This window comes from Corylus avellana, chromosome ca2 (genome assembly GCF_901000735.1).
Source record: "Corylus avellana chromosome ca2, CavTom2PMs-1.0".
Lineage (NCBI taxonomy): Eukaryota > Viridiplantae > Streptophyta > Magnoliopsida > Fagales > Betulaceae > Corylus > Corylus avellana.
Window position 1 is genome coordinate 27,205,490 of NC_081542.1, and position 21,480 is coordinate 27,226,969.

A 21,480-nucleotide genomic window follows, 5' to 3' on the forward strand; every position below is an offset into this window, starting at 1 on the left:
TTTGTTGGGTTTTGAATTGCCAAATTCAGTGACAAAATACATTCATCTGCAATCCAGTCAGCAGTGCATACACGAGGTCTTGTGTCAAGAGAAGACCTACAAGATGTGGTTAAGCTTAACCAATCATAATAGAAAACCTATATAATATGGTTAAGTTTAATCAAATCGGAATTCTTTAATTAGAGTTAAAATAGGATTTGATTAAATTTCGTATCCTGCACATGTATCAGTATTCAGACCATAACTTTCGGCTCAAAAATCGGATTGAGGTGAAACCAGCGGCATTGGAAAGCTAACACAAAATTCTACAAATCTTTGTGAAATAAGATTTTCAAAATTCGAAAGTTAGCTATGCCAAAATCGTCTCACAAGATAAGGAAGAAAATTTGGATGAATCCTATTCCAACTAGAACTAGTTTTTCTTCCCATTTCAACTAGTACTAGGTTTTCTTGTAGTCTATATATAGAGAGCTGTTATGCACGAAATTGTAAGGAATTCCACATAAGAATTCCATGTGCTAAGAGAGCGTTTAAGATATTGAGTGTTAGGGTTAGTCTCTCTTAGAGTTAAAGGTTGTGTCTTCATCACAAATCATATACAACCGAAGTCTACCGGAGTTCCGGTAAAGGAGATCAAGTAGAAGGATTGTGCCAGATGTTCTGGAAAGGGCTACTGCGGTAGAAGTCAAGTGGGTCGCTTGTCGTGTACAAGGAAGAGTAAATTGCAAAGGTTTTGTAATTCTTCTTGTATTCCTTATTCTTCTTATAATGGATTGATTTCCTGGGTTTGGCTGCCCCGGAGAGGTTTTACATTTAGAGAGTTCTCTAAATGGTTTCCTCTTCGTAACCAAATATCTGTGTTCTTGATTTTCATTACATATCTGTATTTGGTTGATTATTGATTGTTAGGTCAGATCTTATTCCGCTTACAGGCACATACTATTTAACCTTAATTTACTTACTAAGTCGTAGACTTACCCACTTTTACTTTGCATTAAGTATTAATTTACAAATTGCATTTACAAAGAGTGCAGTAACTAAGGCGCAACTTTAGGGAATACTACGACAAAGTCAAGAGGTTGGCCTCTTATGTGTAAAGCTTTCACCCATTTGATTTGTGGCTCATATTTTCAGCAAGGGTAATATGGTATGTACTATAACTTAAGAATTAAGATCTCATAGTTCTTGAGTACGTTGTAAGGAAAGAATTATTGTATGTATTGTTTTAAAGTTTTAAGGTCAAGGTTTATTTTAGTAACTTTATTGTTTATGAGTTTATCGAATGCTAGCACATTATGAGTTTGTGATTTCATAATAATGGTTGATATAGTGCTCTGGTGATTTTATGTTTCTATGGTGAACATGTGATAGAAGAATAAAATTTTTAATAAAAATATGTTACAATTGCTCCCAATCGCTCTACCTTTAGAACTTGGGGCATTTAAAACCTGATCATTGACAGGTTTCCTCCACGTCTCATGTAAAGAGAACTCATGTCACTTCTTCATACGCCAGAGTATCTTTCCCATACAACAATGTCATAACCAGTTGATCATAGGAAGGGGGAAGCGATGCCAACAGAAGTATTGCTTTATCTTTTTCTCCAATTTTCACTACAAAATTCAATAGATTTGTTAATTAGGTGCTCCAACAGATCTGTATTTTCCTCCATATGTAAACTATATAACTGCTTCTTCATGTACGACTTGTCGAATTCTTCACTACATATAGACTCTCCAATTTCTGCCAAATTGACTTTATTTTTCCTCATTAATCACATGGTGAATGACTTCATCTGACAAATTAAGACGAATCACATTGGTAGCCGCCTTCGCATCCATCTCTTTCCAAAAATACTCAGACCTAAAACCCTAATATACTCAGATTTCACTGTCATTCAATAGAGATTATTCCAAAAAATATTCAAACTATTTTTTTGCTAGGATACGATAACGGCTGGTTTCTCTATTTTTCTCTCTTCCACAATGGCACCATTTCTTTCTCTCTTGTTTATCTCTCAAAAATCAAGAAGAAAACACATAACACGCACACTGTTTCTCTAGTGCGGCGCTTGCTGCCCTTTTAGTGCAATTCATAAGGCCGGACTATGGTATGTCCTTTTATAAGAACTACAAGTCAGTGGAAAAGAGACTTATTTCTATTAGAAGTCTAAGAACTACAAGTCGGTGCAAAAGAGACTTAGAGTCTGTTTGGGATTGCGTTTGAGAAATAGAGCTTTTGGATGTAAAGCTTTTGTCTATGAGCTTTTGTCTAAAGCACTTCTACTGAAAGTTGTTTACATATTTGGTAACTACATGTCTTAAGTACTTTTTTGAATTTATTGATATTTGATAACAAAACTAAAAAGATGCTTTTAGTTGCAAAAATAACAATAAATGACATGTAATGTTATTGGTGTTTTACATTTTATTAATGTTAACGTTAAATACAAAACCATAATAATAGTATAAAAAATAAAGAAACATGAATGTGCAATAATAAACACAGTTATATCATTAAAATAAGAATATATAATATGTCAAAACATTCAATGAGATCCTTACAACATTTTAAAGAGTTTATATGATTAGAACTTAACATCATTTTCAATGAAGTTATGAATAGGCGTCACAACGATTTTCACTTATTTATTGTAAAATAAAAAAAAATTCGGCATGCTATGCACGTTGTTGGAGAAAGAAATAGAAAAAAAAAAAAATCTAAAGACAAATAATATAGTAAAAAAAAAAAAAAAAAAAAAAAAAAGGGGGTAAAATAAGTAACCAAGAAAACAAATATGTTCTAGTAACAATTAAAAATAAAAATAAAAATTGAAGGAAAAATCTGACAAACCCATGTCTAGACCACGTCTCTTTGCTGAAATTTCAAATACCAAGGAATAAAGTATTATATTGGATTATGGATAGAGCAAAAGCTGAAATTTCAAATACCAAGGAATAAAGTATTATTTTCGATTATTAAGGTATATAGCTCAACCAGAAATCCAAGATAGAGGCAGATTAAAAAAAAAAAAATCAGTGGGTTGTCTCCTCTCCCAAGACCTCTCTGCCTCTCCAAAACCAAAAACCACAAACAACTTATTCCTACATATTCAGAAGATCAATGTGGAGGCTGAAGATTGCAGAGGGTAGTAATGGCAATGAGTCTTTCCTCTTTACCACAAACAACTTCGTGGGGAGACAAACATGGGAGTTTGACGCCGATGCCGGTACACCTGAGGAGCGAGCCGAGGTTGAAGACGCCCGTCTTAATTATTACAACAACCGCCATAACATCAAGCCCTGCAGCGACCTCCTATGGCGAACGCAGGCATTTCCATCTTCTTCTCTCATCATTCGTTTTAAGCCCATATATATCCTCTAGTAACGTCATAAGACAAATTCAGATATTTTCTATATATGTATATAAAATATATAACTATCATGCATACGGTAGGATTTCACAAGCGGTTATGGTCAGTGGTTATTAGCTCTAACTGCAACTGTTAAGTTATGAATTTTTAATAACCACAACCAACTAGGCGGTTAACGGTTATTCAAACCAATAACTGGCGATTTTATAACTTTTTTTATTTTCTTTTATATGGGCTTTCGGTCTTTTTAACTGTTTTGGGTCATTATTAAGCTTATTTTTTGGAGTTATTTTAAATGTTTTGGGCTAAAGTGTTCCCAAAAAAATGAAAAGAACATGTTTTTTTGGACAGGCAATACTTTTGAATTAAGCGTAACCCAAAACATTATATACCACATTATATTTCACATACATATAATTATATACGGCCAAAACGGCGTCGTTTTGAGTGTTATATTTTATATATATATATATATATATATATATTAAATGTACACAAGGTCGCCTTTTTGTTAAAAAAATGAAAATTCAAAAAATAAATAAAAAAAAACATTACGCATATTCAAAACAAGAATTACTACAACCTTTAAGTTTGTTCGTCAAAAGATGTCCTCTTTTGTAACATTTCTATGATATGTAATGCAGTTTTTAAGAGAGAAAAATTTCCAACAGACAATTCCCCAAGTGAAGCTTGAGGATGGTGAGGAAATTACATATGAAACTGTCACAACCACGTTAAGGAGAGCCACCCACTTCTTTTCAGCTTTGCAGGCCACCGACGGCCATTGGCCTTCTGAAATTTCTGGCATATCATTTTCCCTTCCTCCATTTGTAAGTTAATTCTCTTCATCTCTGTCATTCACCATCAACATCTCTTTATTGAACATTAATGGAGAACTCTCTCTCTCTCTCTCTCTCTCTCATGGTTTTGTTCAAATTTATTATAATGACTTGTTTACATGGGTATTTACTATAATGACTTGTTTACGTACATGGGTATTTAGTTACTACAATAGATGTTTTTAGCTTCCAACATTCTATTCACTCATTTACAATAGATGTTTTGTTCAAATTGTATTGTCAAGAAAGAGGTGCAACATAAACTTGTGAAGACTCATGACCAAGTTGTTGATAGTTTCACAAAGCCCCTCGGCTATGACAATTTTAAGAGAAATGATATAGTGCAATAAAAAGACCATTTTTTGTCCATAAAAGTCTTATGTGATAAGAGGTCATAGGCTTCATTTATAGTTGCTGTGGCCCTACCCGCTGATAGACCTATGGCCTCTTGCCACCTAAGACTTTTATGGGCCAAAAATGATTTTTTTATTGCACTATAGCATATTTAATGAGCTGCACACTCTACTTTGACTCATTGGAAATTAAAGTCTTGTTTGATATGCGTAATGAGTATTCTATTAGGAAAATAAATAGTTATTACTGAGAATAGAGGAGGATGAAATGAAATAGTTATTTCTATTCCTTAATTTCGTAAAAATGCATATGCTCTAATTGTAATTGAACTAAAATTACAAAAAATAAAACCCACATTATATTTTATTTTTTAAAAACTCAAATGTAAACCTAAGTATGGATAGTCGGCCACCCACTGCAATAGGCTAGTAGCCGGGGGTGCTTGCACCATCCGTGGAGCGAGTGGTGCGACCACCTTCGATAAGCATTCAGGGTAAAAAAAATCAAGATAATATTAATATTCTGAAGAAGGTGCTCAATGTTTTTGCGTAGTAGCTATGTCACTTCATTTTACTTTACATATTTCTCCTTGGCCAAAAAAAAAAAAGAAAACTAGGTTCATTTAATTCCAACCAAATCTTTGAATTGTTTAAGTCACAAATATTTTACACTGCAATTGACTGGAATTGACATTGCGTTTATCTAGTTGATGCAATTTCTAACTGCTATTAAATTTTTGGAAAAATCAAAATGCAGATCATTTGTCTATACATTACAGGGCATCTTAATACTATATTCACTACAGAACATCGCAAAGAAATCCTTCGATATATATACAATCATCAGGTACATATTATTTTCTTAATTATATGATTTTAATTTTTATTTATTTATTTAAAAAGGTACTCTAATTAATTAATTTTGTAAATTACAGAACAAAGATGGTGGATGGGGATTACATATAGTGAGTCATAGTAGTATGTATGCTACAACTTTGCACTACATTAGCATGCGTATACTTGGAGAAGAAGGTGATGGTGGTGAGGGTGACGCTTGTGCGAGAGCACGAAAGTGGATTCTCGACCATGGTGGTGTAACACATATACTATCTTGGGGAACGATTTGGCTTTCGGTACTATACAATTTCCTTTAAGATACGTTGCTATTATATCTAAATAATATTAAAGAAGTTAACTTTAATATTGTTTATAAAATTTTAATAAAAAACATTCTTAATAAATGCTTAGCAAAAAATAAAAGATTATGTAACAAATTTGTGTATTGGTAAATAGAAAACATGCTATTCTCTTTTAGGAAATGCTAGGTGTTCTCTTATTGTTCTCCTCGTGTCCTCCTAGTCCTGGGAAGATATAAATTTTTAAAAACCAAGTGAGAGAAATAAGTGACACTTTATTATTATTATTATTATTTATTATTATTTTTTTAGAAAATAATATCTATCTAGGATTAGAAAGACATGAGGAAAACACTAGGAGACCAAAAAATTAGGATACTAAAAAAGGACAAAATGGATAAAAGATGAAAACCAAACATTTTTTCTTATAAATTATATACGCATTTTAGGAAGAGAACATTAAAGTGACATTAACCTATTCTCTTAAAAGTTTCAGCTTATATATATATATATATATATATATATGAAAATAATATGTGTTCTCCTAATGTTTTCCTAGCGTCCTCCTAGTCATAAGTGGATATTATTATTTGGATAGAGTTTTCTTTCAAACTGGGTTGTTGGAATTTCCTTCAACCTACTCTATAAAAGCGACATGTGTCCATTTTTTTAATAATATGTGATATGCACATGAGTTTTTAATAAGATTTATTTCAATTTTGTCCCTGCTATTAAAAAAGTATGTGTTTTTCACATGTTTAAGGGACACATGTCGCTCTTATAGATTAGGTTGAAGAAAATTCCTCCAACCCAATTTGGAGGAAAACTCTGTTCTTATTATTTTTATATATATTTGAATCAAGCAGTTAATTAGTAGTATTGGCTTGGAATGACAATTCATTTTTGTGCAGATACTTGGTGTGTATGAATGGTCTGGATGCAATCCGATTCCTCCAGAGTTTTGGATGTTTCATCCTTTTCTTCCGATTGATCCTGGTATGCACCATTCCCTTTTCTTTCTCAATTTCTTAGTTCATAGGATCTATTTCAATAGACGTAACAGGCTGAAGATGTTGGTTAATTAGGATAAATCAAAAGTTTCAATTAAACATTCCAACAAGAGAGAATAAACCAAGCTGCTTATTTTATTCTGAAACTCGATACTTGGAAGTCAACGGATTCCCTGTTTTCTTATTTTTCTTTATGCGAAATAATTTAGATGAATTGAATTTTTTGCCATAAAAAAAATCTCTCACAGCCGATTGAGCTACCTCTTTATAGGACTTTTTGAAATATTTCTTTATGAGTATTAATAATAATTCCACTCATTTGAATTTGATATACGTACACAAAAATCTTAATTTCATTAAGAAATATTCTTTATTTTGTCAAATAAAATTACTAATTCAGTACTCAATAATCAATCCAATTTTTAAAATTGGATTCGGATAGGATATATATATCCTACAAAAACACCAGCAGAAAAACAATATAAATTAAACCAATCCTCCTGTACTCAGAGAATATCTCTAGTACTATACAAATCCCAGACAAAAGAACAACAAAAAACTAACATACCAAATCAGCACAAATCCAAAAACCAAAGCTGCAGCAAGGCAGGGACACAAAACAACCAGAAACCTAGAAATCATCACTAGCTAAGATAGTAAACTCAGGAAATTAATGGTGTAATGTTAGATAATACACCATCATTTCACCTCTATCCCACTACTGCACGAAACACACCATTTCACTAGGCCGATGTGTTAGTGCCTATCAGCTATTGGATTGACTCTAGTTTTTTTTTAAAAAAAAAATTAAAAATTAAAAATTAAAAGTTGATAGCTACTGCCATATCAGCCTAGTGAGATGGGATAAAGGTGTAGTATTTGGCACTACTCTGGTTACTAGTGTTGGTTAAATTGATAATTGTTGAGGTTCAACAATGTCGCTGCTCTACTCACTTGGACGGCTCTTAAATACCTTGCGGGGTGCAATTTTGAATGCCATAAAACGATTTGGTTTCCCTCACTAGACATCAATTGGTTTTCAGATGAGATGGTCAAAGGCCCGATCCAACAAATGGTATCAAAGCCAGGGTCATAGATTTGAGTCGCAAGAGCACCATGTTGAGAGAAGGATTGTTGAGGTTCAACAATGACGCTGCTCTGCTCACTTGGACGGCTCTTAGATACGTACCTTGCGGGGTGCGATTTCGAATGCCATAAAAGGATTTGGCTTCCCTCAATGGACACCTATTGGTTTTCAGATGAAATGGTCAAAGGCTCGATCCAACAATAATAATTGAAGAGTAGTGCTAGAAAATACATTTTTATTTCAAAACTATTCTATGATGCTGATGTGGCAGTTTCAACTAACTATTGGATCATTATTAAAATAAATAAATAAAATTTAAAGATTGGTTAAAACTATCATGTCAGCATTGTGAAATAAAAATGTGATATCTAATATTACTCATAGTTAAATAAAAAATTTACAAAGATAATGGAATAGAAAATTCGAGTACTCCAATTTATATTAATTGTGGTCCACTATTACGAAAGTAAGGAGTTAACAATATTCATTGTTGAGTGAACCTCTTCGTTACAAATGAAATTAAAAGAATTCATTTCATGGTCAAGATTTAAAGTTGATGGATCTAATTATGTCAATATTGTATAGATGCACGTTTTAAAAAAAAATGAAATAATGTTACCTCATGTAAAACATTAGATGAATTAACTTTAAATCTTGACCATGAAATACTATTTATTTCAAATGAAATTGAGATGATCATTTGTTGTGGGTGCACTTGTGAGGTTTGTATCTCACGTTGAGAAAATATAAAGATAGTGAGTGGTTAATATACCTAAATATACCAAAAAATATTATCTTAGGCTTTGGGTTAGAAATGGTGTCCTATTATGCATATTAATTTACTATTTGTTGACTCCCTTGATAATTCTCTTCCTAACAATTGATATCAGAGCCATAGTTATCTTTCGCTGCTAAAATGAGTGTTAATTGGTTGACTTCGGTAAAAGGGTACGATGGCCCGCTGTTTACTCATGACACTCTTAGATTTGTAAATGACTCACATGCAAGGTGAAGTTAGGTCAATGTGAAAGAGACTTACAAGTGAGGAGGAGATTTGTTGTAAGTATGGTGTCTCACATTTCTAAAGTATAAACAAAGTGAGTAGTTAATATACCTAACTGGGCCCAAGCCCAAAAACTTAGATTTTTGGTCTAGAGTTTTGTCCAAATATATATATATATTCTATGTAGATTCCTAGTTAAATATGGTATCAGAGCCATGGTTAGTTTTCATTATTGGGAAAAATACAAAATCAGTCCTTGTAGTTTACTTGATTTGCAATTAACTCCTTTTAGTATCAAAATGAACTCAAAGGTTCCCTAAGGTATGCCAAAAAAATAATTTAATCCCTATACAGTCAAATTCCGTTCACTGACTTAACGGACTATGATAACATGAAATGCTAGAACCAATAAAATTGTGATACTTGTCATATTTAAATCAGTGTTACACTAACAGAATCTGTTAAATTAGTTGACAGAATTTGACTGTAGGGACTAAATTATTTTTTTGGCATACTTCGGAGACCTTTGAGTTCATTTTGATACCACAATGACTTAATTGTAAATCAGGTAAACCATAAGAACTAATTTTTCATTTTTCCCTTCATTATTTGTACGAGTATTTTGGTTTGACACGTTCGAATTGGCTCCTGTAAAAGAGTGTGTGGCAGCTATTGGAGTATGCGTGATACTCTAGTGTAAAGGACTCGCACACGAGGGGAAGTTGGGTCAATGCAGAAAAGAGTCACAAGTGATGGGGAGATTTGTTAGAAGTGTATTTGTAATGATTATTTCCCACATTGAGAAAATATAAAGATAGTTAATGGTTAATACACCTAAGTACATCTAAGCTCATTAGCTTAGATTTTTGGACTAAAAATTGTGTCCTAATATGTATATTAAATTACTCTTTGTTAGTCCCTAAGAAATAGTTCAATCAACTAGGACCATGCCTCATAAAGTGAAAGCCACTAGTTCGAATCATTCCCCCTACCCTTTGTGTGGACATCTCAAAAAATAAAAAATAAAAATAAAAATAAAAAACTTACTCTTTGTTGATTTCCTTGATAATTCTCTCCCTCGCATCCTTCTCCATTAATCAAATGTCTAGGAGTTACAGGTACTAATTGTTGGGTCAAATTTGTGGAATTAAATAGCTAGTCCATTTAGTGGGTCAGTGGCCTGTCAAAATCTAAATTAAAAAATGGCAAGTAAATTTAAGCTATATATTAACTCAGACACAATTAGTCGTCAACCTTCCATATTGTTACCTTACTAATACACCTGGGTTGAATCGTTTCTACATGACACACTTAAATGAAAACAAAATCTCTATTCTTATCAATGTGGCCATGTGGGAATTAGATAACTCCTCATTAATTAACTCATCAAACTCTCATCAATTTTCATTCAATTAACCCAATTATTTTCATTATTATTACCCAAATTTAATCAAATATTACTAATATCAAAATGTACCAAGAACTAGCAACCTTTTACTTTCCCCCTTTTGGTATTGGAAATTTGCTCATACTAAAATAGCCTTTCTGATTGTTAATTAGCATTAATTCCCTTTCTTATATATATATGCAGCAAAATTGTGGTGCCATATACGGATGCATTATTTACCTATGTCATATTTGTACGGAAAGAGGTTTGTTGGCCCCACAACACCTCTCATTTTACAATTGAGAGAAGAGCTCTACATTCAACCATATGATAGTATTAATTGGAGGAAAGCAAGACACTTATGTGCGAAGGTGAGTTCATCTGATTTTTCTTTCTCATTAAGAAAGCATTGCATACCATTTTTCTAATTAAAAGGGTAGGAGGGGACAACCAACTATGGCTACCCAACGTAAGGGTGACCATGGTAATATCTGTCCACTAAGAACAGGTCATGATAGGCCTAGACAGTGAAAATCATAGGTAATCCCTCAAAAGTAATTGAGCCATAACCTGACGGCTCTGACCCAACGCTACCAGGACATTAGTGGAACACAAGACGGATAATATTAATGAGGTTTTGGTGAGACTGGTAAGTGATTCTTTCTTGTGGAGAGTGGAGAGTCGAATCAACACCCTAGTACTTGCCCAATCTCATGCGGATTACCTTGAGACCACTTAACCACTGCTACTTGTGGTGCCTTGCATACCATTAATTATACAACATGTTAGAATATAATCAGAATATATTCTGATTATATTCTGATAATCACCATAATTGCTGATTTGATATATTTTCCCTGTATATACATTGATATTATTCTATAATATTGTACATTAATTTCGTGATTATATTTCTTATTCTGTCTGGCCTTATTCAACTATAAATAGGCCTCATTGTATACAGTTCTAAACACACAGAAATACAATATTCAGTTTATCCCTATATTCTCTAGTTTTCTTTAAGTTATTTTAACATGGTATCAGAGCCAAGTTTTGGCCTTGTCTAGAGAAGTAGGAAGTCAGTCCGTTCAAAAGCTTTTTCGATCTTGTTTTGGTATAATTATTAGACCAACAGGCTCAAAAAGGTCTGATATATCCTGTGGAGTTATCAGATCAACGTTCTGAAGTTCAACGCGCTCTCACGCACCGCCTGAAGTTTCTGTGTCACTATTCACGCGCCTCACGCGCCGCCCCAGTCAGCCGTTCTCAGAAAATTCCGCCAGAATCGTGATCGGAGGCTACCGATCTGTCGAACCAACTGAAGCACGAGCCACCCAGAGCTGCCACGTGCCGCCACGTGCCGTCACGCGCCGCCTCCTTTGTAAGTCATTTTTTGAGCTCACCTATTTACTCTACAACCGGTCACACCAAATTTTTCTCTGATTTTTTGAGCTTACACACCTATTATACACTCAGCCACACCAGATCTCAGCCTTTTAACGAAGCCTATATTCCTTATTATATACTCAGCCACACCAAATCCTAACCCTTTAAAACAAGCTCATATCCCCTATCATACACTCAGCCACACCAGATTCAACTCTCTCACCAGGCTCACAGAACCTATCCTACACCCAACCACACCGGATTATATCCCGGAAAAAAAAAAATGGCTGTACCTCCTACCACTCTCCCAAACACCAAAGATATTACCCAACCTATTCCTACCATTCTCGATGGCTCCAATTACCTGGCTTGGTCTCAAAATATGAGTAGGTGGCTCAAAGGACATTGTCTCTGGGAGTATGTTTCTGGTGAAGAATCTAAGCCTCTTGCTGGAAAAGAGGAACCTGCTGCGGCTTTCTCTACCCGCCTCCGCACATGGAAAAGTATCCATTACAGGATTATTTCTTGGTTCTCCAACACTTGTGTTGTCTCCATCAGCATGACATTTGGCAATCTTGACAATGCCAAAGATGTTTGGGACATGTTAGCTCAGCGCTACAGCACTACTGATCTTGCTCAGCGGTTTCAAATTGTGACCAAGCTCCATCATATGCGCTAGGAACCAGGTCAGAGTATTACTGATTTTTATTCACAAATGACTTGTCTTTGGAATCAATTAGCACTATGTGAGCCAAAGTGGAGGGATAAGGTTGATGCCTCTGAGTACATCGCTTTTCGCGATAGCATGCGCCTAGCCGAGTTTCTTGCGGCAATTCGAGATGAGTTTGAGCATACTCGAGCTTCTCTTCTTCACCGCTCACCACTGCCATCTTTGGAGAGTGCTCTTAGTGAACTTGTTTCAGAAGAGACTCGATTCTCTACTATGAAGTTACACACCTCTGAGATGGTCATGGCCACTGCATCCCGCAATGCGCGTGCTCCTAATTCTATTCCTGCCGGGTCTTCCTCATCCAATCGGAACATCCAGTGCCACTATTGTCAGAAGTTTGGCCACAGATATAGTGAATGCAGGAAAAGACTTTCTCGTGGGAATCATCGAGCTCCTAGTCATAAGGCTGCTGCGGTCACTCATACTGATACATCAGATATGCCTTACACCGATATTGCACCCCAACCCAGTACTCTTTCTCCTGCAGAAATCGAAGCTCTCATTCATCAGGTTTTATCTAAGTCCAATCTTAATACCGCCATGTCCACCACACTAGGTAATTCCTCTTGGTATATTGATTCTGCTTGTTGTAATCACATGACACCGAATTCTTCCATATTTTCTGCAAAATCTGTGTTACCTAGGCCTACCACCATTTACACTGCTAATGGTTCCCATCTTGCTGTTAGTCATGTCGGGTCTGTTTCTACTAATCAAGTATCTGTGTCTGATACATACTTGGTGTCTAATCTCTCGTTAAATCTTTTATCTGTTGGCCAACTTTGTGAACTTGGCTTAGAATTGCACTTTTCTAATCGAGGTTGTGATGTGCAGGATCCACAGACGGGACAGCTAATTGGGACCGCCCGTAAGATTGGACGTCTGTTTGAGCTTTCATCACTCCATCTTCCTCCTGCTATGTCAGCTGCCACTTCATCTCGGTCTTCCTCTACCACCCTCAGTTTATGGCACTCTCGTTTAGGACATACATCTATTTCTCGTATTCGTTCTTTAGCTACAAGTGGTCAATTAGGGTCTGTTGAGTCTGAGTCATTTGATTGTGTTGCGTGTCAACTTGGAAAACAAAGTGCTTTACCTTTTAATAATAGTGCATCTGTTTCTTTTGCTCCTTTTGATTTGGTGCATTCTGATGTATGGGGCCCTGCGCCTATTCCCACCATGGGTGGATCCCGCTATTTTGTCATTTTTGTGGATGATTTTTCTCGATACACATGGCTTTATCTTTTACAAAATCGGTCTGAACTTCCGAAAATTTACTCTGAATTTCAACGGATGATTCAAACCCAATTTTCTCTAAACATAAAAAATTTTCGTTCTGATAATGCAATGGAATATCGTGAATCTACCTTCCTTACTACCCTCAAACAAAATGGTACTCTTCCCCATCGCTCATGCCCAAATACTTCTCAACAAAATGGTCAAGCTGAACGTAAACACAGGCACATCTTAGACACTGTTAGGGCTTTGCTCCTATCTGCTTCTATCCCTGAACACTTTTGGGGAGAAGCCGCTCTTACCGCTGTTTATACCATTAATAGGGTCCCATCTCCCACTACCTTAAATAAGTCCCCCTATGAACTTTGTATGGATCTCCTCCTGATTACCAATCTCTCCGCATCTTTGGTTGTGTCTGTTTCGTGCTCCTTCCACCCCATGAACGAACAAAATTAGAACCTCGTTCTCGTCTATGTTGTTTTCTTGGGTATGGCATTGAACACAAAAGATATCGTTGTTATGATCCTATTTCCAAACGGCTCCGCATCTCGCGGCAAGTCACTTTTTGGGAACATAGGCTATTTAGTGATATGGAGTCTTTTCCTACTCGTCCCTCTAGTTCTTCTCCTATCTTCACTAATGTCTCGGTGGATTTGCTCCCCGACACTACTGATCTTGATGCAGGGATGACAAGCTCTCCAGACGACATTCCGATGGTCGACCCCAATGACTCTGCCCTGCCTGTTGATCCATCTACTCTTGAGACCGCCCCCTCTATCCCTCGTCGTTCTACTCGGGTAACATCTCTTCCTTCCCATCTTCATGATTATCACTGTTATTCTGCTCTTGCTACTCTCCATGAACCTCACTCATTCCGTGAGGCTCATGCTAACCCTCTTTGGCATAATGCTATGTCAGAAGAACTTAATGCCCTTTCCAAAACCCATACTTGGGACTTAGTTGATTTACCTCCAGGCAAAACTGCGGTAGGGTGCAAGTGGGTATACAAGATTAAGACAAAATCTAATGGGTCTATTGAGCGATACAAGGCACGTCTTGTGGCAAAAGGGTTCAATCAGGAGTATGGTATTGACTATATATGAGGAGACTTTTGCACCAGTGGCTCGTCTTACTTCTGTTCGATCACTCCTTGCTGTGGCTTCTGTGCGTCGTTGGGATCTTTTTCAAATGGATGTGAAAAACGCATTTCTTAATGGTGATCTTAGTGAAGAAGTTTATATGCAGCCTCCTCCTGGGTACGATCATCCGCCACACAAGGTTTACCGACTTCCCCGGGCATTGTACGGTCTGAAACAGGCTCCACGGGCTTGGTTTGCCAAATTCAGTTCCACTATTGCGCAGATTGGGTTTGTTTCTAGCCCCTATGACTCTGCTCTTTTTATCCGGCGATCTGATGCTGGTCTCATTCTCCTCTTACTATATGTTGATGATATGATTATTACTGGAGATGATACTGTTGGTATTCGTAACCTTCAACAGTTTTTAAGCCAACAATTTGAGATGAAGGATTTGGGTTTTCTCAGCTACTTTCTTGGATTGGAAGTGTCTTCTGATCCAAATGGTTACTATCTCTCTCAAGCCAAGTATGCTTCAGATCTCCTCTCACGAGCTGGCCTTACTGATTGCAAAATTGTTGATAGCCCTCTAGAGACAAATGTCAAACTTCGTGCCACTGATGGTGAGCTACTTTCTGATGCCACTCTCTATCGACAGTTAGTTGGCAGTCTCATCTATCTTACTGTGACACGACCGGATCTTGCCTATGCAGTCCACCTTGTTAGTCAGTTTATGACAGCGCCACGCTCAGTTCATTATGCGGCTGTTCTTCGCATCCTTCGCTACGTGAAGGGCACCTTGTTTCATGGTTTGCATTTCTCTTCTCACTCATCATTAGACTTACATGTATATTCAGATGCTGATTGGGCAGGTGATCCCACTGATCGTCGTTCCACCACGGGTTATTGTTTCTTACTTGGTGATTCTCTCATCTCTTAGCGTAGCAAGAAACAATCTGTTGTTGCCCGCTCTAGCACCGAAGCTGAGTATCGTGCTCTTGCTGACACCACTTCTGAGCTCCTCTGGCTTCGCTAGCTCCTACATGATATGGGTGTTTTTCAGACCTCCAGTTCTCCTATCTTTTGTGACAATCGAAGTGCGATTCAAATTGCGCATAATGATGTATTTCATGAACGTACTAAACACATTGAGATCGACTGTCATTTTGTGCGCCATCATCTTTTACAGGGAACTCTTCGTCTCTGTCCCATTGCTTCTGCTGATCAGTTGGCCGATGTGTTCACCAAAGCACATCCACCTGGACGGTTCCATGATCTTGTTTCCAAACTCAAGTTGGCATCTACATTACCACCTTGAGTTTGAGGGGGGATGTTAGAATATAATCAGAATATATTCTGATTATATTCTGATAATCACCATAATTGCTGATTTAATATATTTTCCCTGTATATACATTGATATTATTCTGTAATATTGTACATTAATTTCGTGATTATATTTCCTATTCTGTCTGGCCTTATTCAACTATAAATAGGCCTCATTGTATACAGTTCTAAACACACAGAAATACAATATTCAGTTTATCCCTATATTTTCTAGTTTTCTTTAAGTTATTTTAACACAACATATTCATGATCTTTAAAAATTTAATTACCTATATACAAGAAAATGATTATGTGAAATTGTTGTTGTACGCAGGAGGATCTCTATTATTCTAAAACATGGATGCAAGATTTACTTTGGGATAGTCTTTACATAATCATTGAGCCCGTTCTTACTTGTTGGCCTTTTAACAAGTTGAGAAATAAGGCTCTTCAAGTAGCGATGAAATACATTCATTATGAAGATGAGAATAGTCGGTATCTTACCATTGCAGGGGGGGTAAAGGTAACAATATTTTTATATATATAAAAGGAAGATAAGAGTTATGAAGAATATTTGATCCAATTTTATATATATATATATATATATATATATATATATATATAATTGGATCAAATATACTCCTTAAATTTGAGACTCTTATGCAACTTCAATTGAACAGCCATTATTGATGCTCGCTTGTTGGGTGGAAGATCCACATGGGGATTCCTTTAAGAAGCATCTTGCTAGGATCGATGATTTCTTATGGATTGCAGAAGATGGATTGAAGATGGTTAGTAAATATTATTGACAAATTGTAGTTCTATTTCTTCTTTCATTCGTTAAAAAATCATTCTTTCAATTAACTCTTGATAACATTTTAAATTTTTGTTTGAAATTATGCAGACTTCTGCTGGCCAGGTTTGGGATGCTTGCTTTGCCATCCAAGCTTTGCTCGCTACTAATCTCAGTGATGAAATCGGACTAACACTAATGAAAGGACACGACTTTTTAAAGAAATCCCAGGTTTTTTCACATGATTATTTTTAAAATACATACATATGTATCTATATGCATATAAATATAGGCGTTAATTGTTAATCCACCTTAAAATTTGGGAAGGTCAAGGATAATCCTTCTGGCGACTTCATAAGCATGTTTCGTCACATTTCTAAAGGAGGGTGGGCTTTCTCTGAGCAAGATCAAGGTTGGCAAGTTTCTGATTGCACTGCAGAAGCTTTAAAGGTGACTAATTAATTAGTTTTCATTAATTAATGACGTGTGAACAGTGAACAAAGAAATGTCACCAATTATATTTTGTGACGTTTTACTCAGAAAACGTCAACATTTTGAGACGTTTTCAAAAACACCACTGTTCACACGTCACTAATATTGGGATTTTTTTTTTTTTTTTTTAGTGGTTGCTTATTGAACCCTCTTGTGTTTCAGTGTTGTTTGTTGCTATCTATGCTTCCATCAGAAATGGTCGGTGAGACAATGGATCCCGAGTGCGTATATGATTCAGTCAATGTCATACTTTCTCTGCAGGTGAGAATTAGGCTGCAATGTGACTAATTAAGTATTTGAAGTATTTTATGTTTGCACAAAGTGGATATGCATCAATATATATAATTATATAAGGGGCTACGAAACATTTTGTTGCTTCCTAAGATGAATCTAATCATCTGAAAGTTTTTAACTGGGAATAGAATAATAAAATTGAGAAAACATTCTAGAGATTCTTTTCTACTATTCGACATGATCATCGTTGATTCCTTTTGGGGGAGTGATGGACTTGTGTTTCCTTTTTTCTTAAAGTATATTATTGTAAGAAGATTCTCCATTTTATGAATTATTGCAGAGTAAAAACGGAGGAGTGGCAGGCTGGGAGCCGGCAGGTGCAGCATCATGGTTGGAGGTAAGAGAAATATTTGGTTTTCATCTTTTGTCAATCTTAATTCGTATGAAGATGGACAAATTCACCATTGAATATGTAGAACCACATGTGAGTCCTACAAATTCAACAGTAAATTTGCAAAAAAGAAGAGCAAGAGATGGATATATAACACTTCTTTGGAAGTAAACACATAATCATTCCACGGGCTCTAAAAGCTTCTCTTCTTTTTTTCTCTACTCATCAATAACTTTCAAAAGTATCCATATTTCCTACATATTTGAGCTTGATAGATACTTTCATCACAGAGTGTTCTCTTTCTATGTTACCTCTTTTTCTCTCAGCTTCTCAATCCTGTAGAATTTCTCGAGGACACTGTCATTGAGCATGAGTAAGACTTTGCACCTTTTCTTTCTAACAATGCTTTATGGTATAAGTTTCTTAATATTGAATTACTAGTTATCCCAAAAGTTTAATATGATAGGAAGAGGTAAATTTAATCACTTAATCAATATTTTAACACTTAAGGACTGAAAACTAAGCGGGTAATTCAGGTATGTTGAGTGCACTTCATCAGCAATGCAGGCATTAGTTTTGTTCAAGAAATTATATCCAGAGCATAGGAAAAAAGAGTGCAAAATTTTCATCTCAAATGCTGTACACTACCTTGAAGATATACAAATGCCTAATGGTTCATGGTATGTTTCTTTGTTGAGTTATTAGATTTGCCCATTTTTCACAAGGAAGCTGCATGACAAACACTAATTTGCAGGTACGGAAGTTGGGGAATTTGCTTCATATATGCAACTTGGTTTGCGCTCGTAGGGTTAGAAGCTGCTGGCAAGACTCACCAAAATTGTCTTGCCATGCGCAAAGGCGTACTATTTCTACTCAAAACACAAAACGAAGATGGTGGTTGGGGAGAGAGTTATCTTTCTTGCCCAAACAAGGTAATTTCATTTGCTTACATGAAGTTTAGGGATCGATAAATATACTTAATTTGGCCCCCTTAACTAACGGTCATTTTTTATTTTGTCTCGTAAATTAATAGTTGTAACACTTAGATACATCAAACTACTATTTTGTTGTAATTAAACTACTGTTCTTTCATTCTTCCAAAAATACCCATATTTTCTTAGAAATAATAAAATTTTAATTCAAAAAACTAAAATAAAAATTCAAAATTTCATGCAAATTGTTTATATACTAATCGAACCTTACTTTATGTATTTTAGTATTTAATCAAAAAATAATAATTTTTTAAAAGAAAATTTGGGTTTTTTTTGGTAGAATGACAAAAAAGTGGCTTATTAATTGCAACAAAATTGTAGTTTGGTGTATCTAAGTGTCACACTTGTTAGTTTATAGGACTTTTTTGAAAATAGTTGATAGTTCTAGAGGATTAAATACATTTAACTCTAAAGTTTATATCTTAATTAATAATCTCTAAATGCTAAAAGCCCAAAAGAGTTCTTGAATGCTAGTCAAAAGAAGCCTAGCTCTTTCTTTTTTCTTGTAGGAAAATTTTCAATGTTGTAGTGTTTGACTTGTCTTTGAATCTTTGACTGATCACTCCAAAAACAATATATATATATATATATATATTATTCACAGGATTATATGCCTCTCGAAGGAAATCGATCAAATTTGGTGCAAACTGCGATGGCTTTGATGGGGCTAATTCATGCTCAGCAGGTGACTTCATGATTTAAGCACTTTGTAGTTAACTCATTCCTATATATATCATTTTAATTTTCCATTTATGTTTTTCAAAAATTTAAATTTTTAAATTTTATGTCATAATATATAGGCAGAGAGAGACCCTACTCCTCTTCATCGTGCGGCAAAGCTGTTGATCAATTCTCAAATGGAGAATGGTGATTTCCCCCAACAGGTACCAATGTGCAGTTTTTTTATGATAACAAATTTTCAACCGAAAATATTTTCTGCAAAAGCTACCTTTTTTTTGGGGGGGGGGGGCGGGCGGGGAGTATTTGATTAATGCTTAGAAAATTGAACCTAAAATTATTTTCTGTTGTTTATATTGGGGTTATCCCATGTCGGTTGTGGAAGGGGCGGTGAGATTGGTTTATAGTGTTGAGAAAAAACCTCACATCTTTAGCTAGCTTTTGGGGTTGAGAGAGGCTCAAGACCACCTAAAATTGGTATCATAGTTCAGATTTACCAACAAGTCTAGGCCCAACAGTCTACGGAAGAAATAGGTTGTCGCTGCTTTGACCTAGGGCCCGATGTGTAAGGGAGAGATTGTTGGGATCATCCCACATCGGTTGTGGAAGGTGTTGGTGGTCGGTTTATAAGTGTGAGAGAAAGCCTTACCTCTTAAGCTAGCTTTTAAAGTTGAGAGAGGCCCTATACCACCTAACAATTTAAAGGGTTATTCTAAAATCAATAATATTTTTACATAATATCAATATAATTAATAATTTTAATTCACTGTAAGATATAACATAGAAAAACTAGATCAATTTATCAACTCAATATATATATATATATATATATAAAAGAAAATAATAAAAAATAAATTTACAAAAATGCAAACTTTGGTTAAAAAGGTAGAGGGGGGAGAGCTAAGCTATTTTTTGCCCTAAACCTTTTACTTTTGATTGATTTTGTAAATAATTTGTATTGAATATTATTTTTGATATGCATGAAACATTAAAAAATGTGAAAAATATTGTATAAACAATTTATTGGTTATTTTGTGGCAGGAACTTGTAGGGGCTTTTATGAAGAATTGCATGGTGCATTATGCACTTTTTAGGGATACTTTCCCGCTGTGGGCTCTTGCGGAATATCGTAATCTTGTTTCACTGCCCACCGAATCCCTTTAAACTACATATGTTGTGGATTACATAATAATTAATTAATTAGGAGAATAAAATGGGTGAAATAAGGCATGAAAAATAATGAATTTGTAAACAATAAGCCATATTTCAAGCAAAAGACTAGTTGTGGTGCTATTCTACTGTACATTTGTAATTGATTTACAATACAACAGTAATACTGTTTAATCACTTGATCAACATTTAATATTTTTCCTCACATATGAGTTTAAATTCCTTTTTAATATGTGAGGTCCAACACGTGAAATATTTAATTTAAATGGATGTGATTTGACGGAGTCAAAGTTTGATCGTAGGACCTTTGGCTCTGATACTATGTTAAATTACCAATTGTCCTAAAAACGTAAGCTAATAAGAAGAGATAAATTTAATCACTTAATCACCACTTTAACATGGTACTATTCTACCATACATACATTTGTCACAAACAGATAAATTTGTTTAGGTTTTTAGCCTCCTTCAAACTTTTGTTTTTGGTTATAAAAAGACAAAAGAGAAAAGTGGGGGATATTTATGTCCTTTATTAGTAATAGAAAATGATTTTTTTCTTGTTAGCAAATTAATGACTTATATTAATTTTAAAAATACATATTGGAAGACCAAAATTATATATATAGGAGGAGATAAAAAAACTCTTTTAGTAATGCAAGACGCAATATACTTAGGCTGCATTGGTTTCGATATGACTTAGGCTGCATTTGTTTCGATATAAAGTATATATATATTGTCAACACTTTCTGCAAAAGCTACCAATTTTCTGGTATTTGGTTAATGCTTAAAAG

At 35.1% G+C, this 21,480-nt stretch overlaps 1 protein-coding gene across 1 annotated transcript; it reads left to right on the plus strand.

Annotated features, from left to right (window-relative positions):
• Nucleotides 1–2,975: 2,975 nt before the first annotated feature.
• On the plus strand, nt 2,976–20,897 carry LOC132170762 (beta-amyrin synthase 2-like). The gene is made up of 18 exons (XM_059581860.1): nt 2,976–3,330; nt 4,018–4,203; nt 5,323–5,412; nt 5,501–5,698; nt 6,613–6,697; nt 10,393–10,559; nt 16,277–16,465; nt 16,623–16,733; nt 16,847–16,966; nt 17,063–17,185; nt 17,390–17,488; nt 17,802–17,858; nt 18,179–18,225; nt 18,389–18,532; nt 18,607–18,784; nt 19,449–19,529; nt 19,645–19,728; nt 20,564–20,897. Exons 1-18 carry the CDS (start codon nt 3,124–3,126, stop codon nt 20,684–20,686), a joined length of 2,289 nt encoding a protein of 762 aa, XP_059437843.1. The 5' UTR covers nt 2,976–3,123; the 3' UTR covers nt 20,687–20,897.
• The last annotated feature ends 583 nt before the right edge of the window (nt 20,898–21,480 follow it).

What these genes read in the sequence shown, in the direction of transcription:
- LOC132170762 (XM_059581860.1), top strand. Translation starts at nt 3,124, where the DNA reads ATGTGGAGGCTGAAGATTGCAGAGGGTAGTAATGGCAATGAGTCTTTC. An exon ending in ACTTTTTAAAGAAATCCCAG is followed by an intron (nt 16,967 to 17,062) that starts GTTTTTTCACAT and finishes AAATTTGGGAAG; the next exon opens with GTCAAGGATAATCCTTCTGG. An exon ending in ATGGTGATTTCCCCCAACAG is followed by an intron (nt 19,729 to 20,563) that starts GTACCAATGTGC and finishes ATTTTGTGGCAG; the next exon opens with GAACTTGTAGGGGCTTTTAT.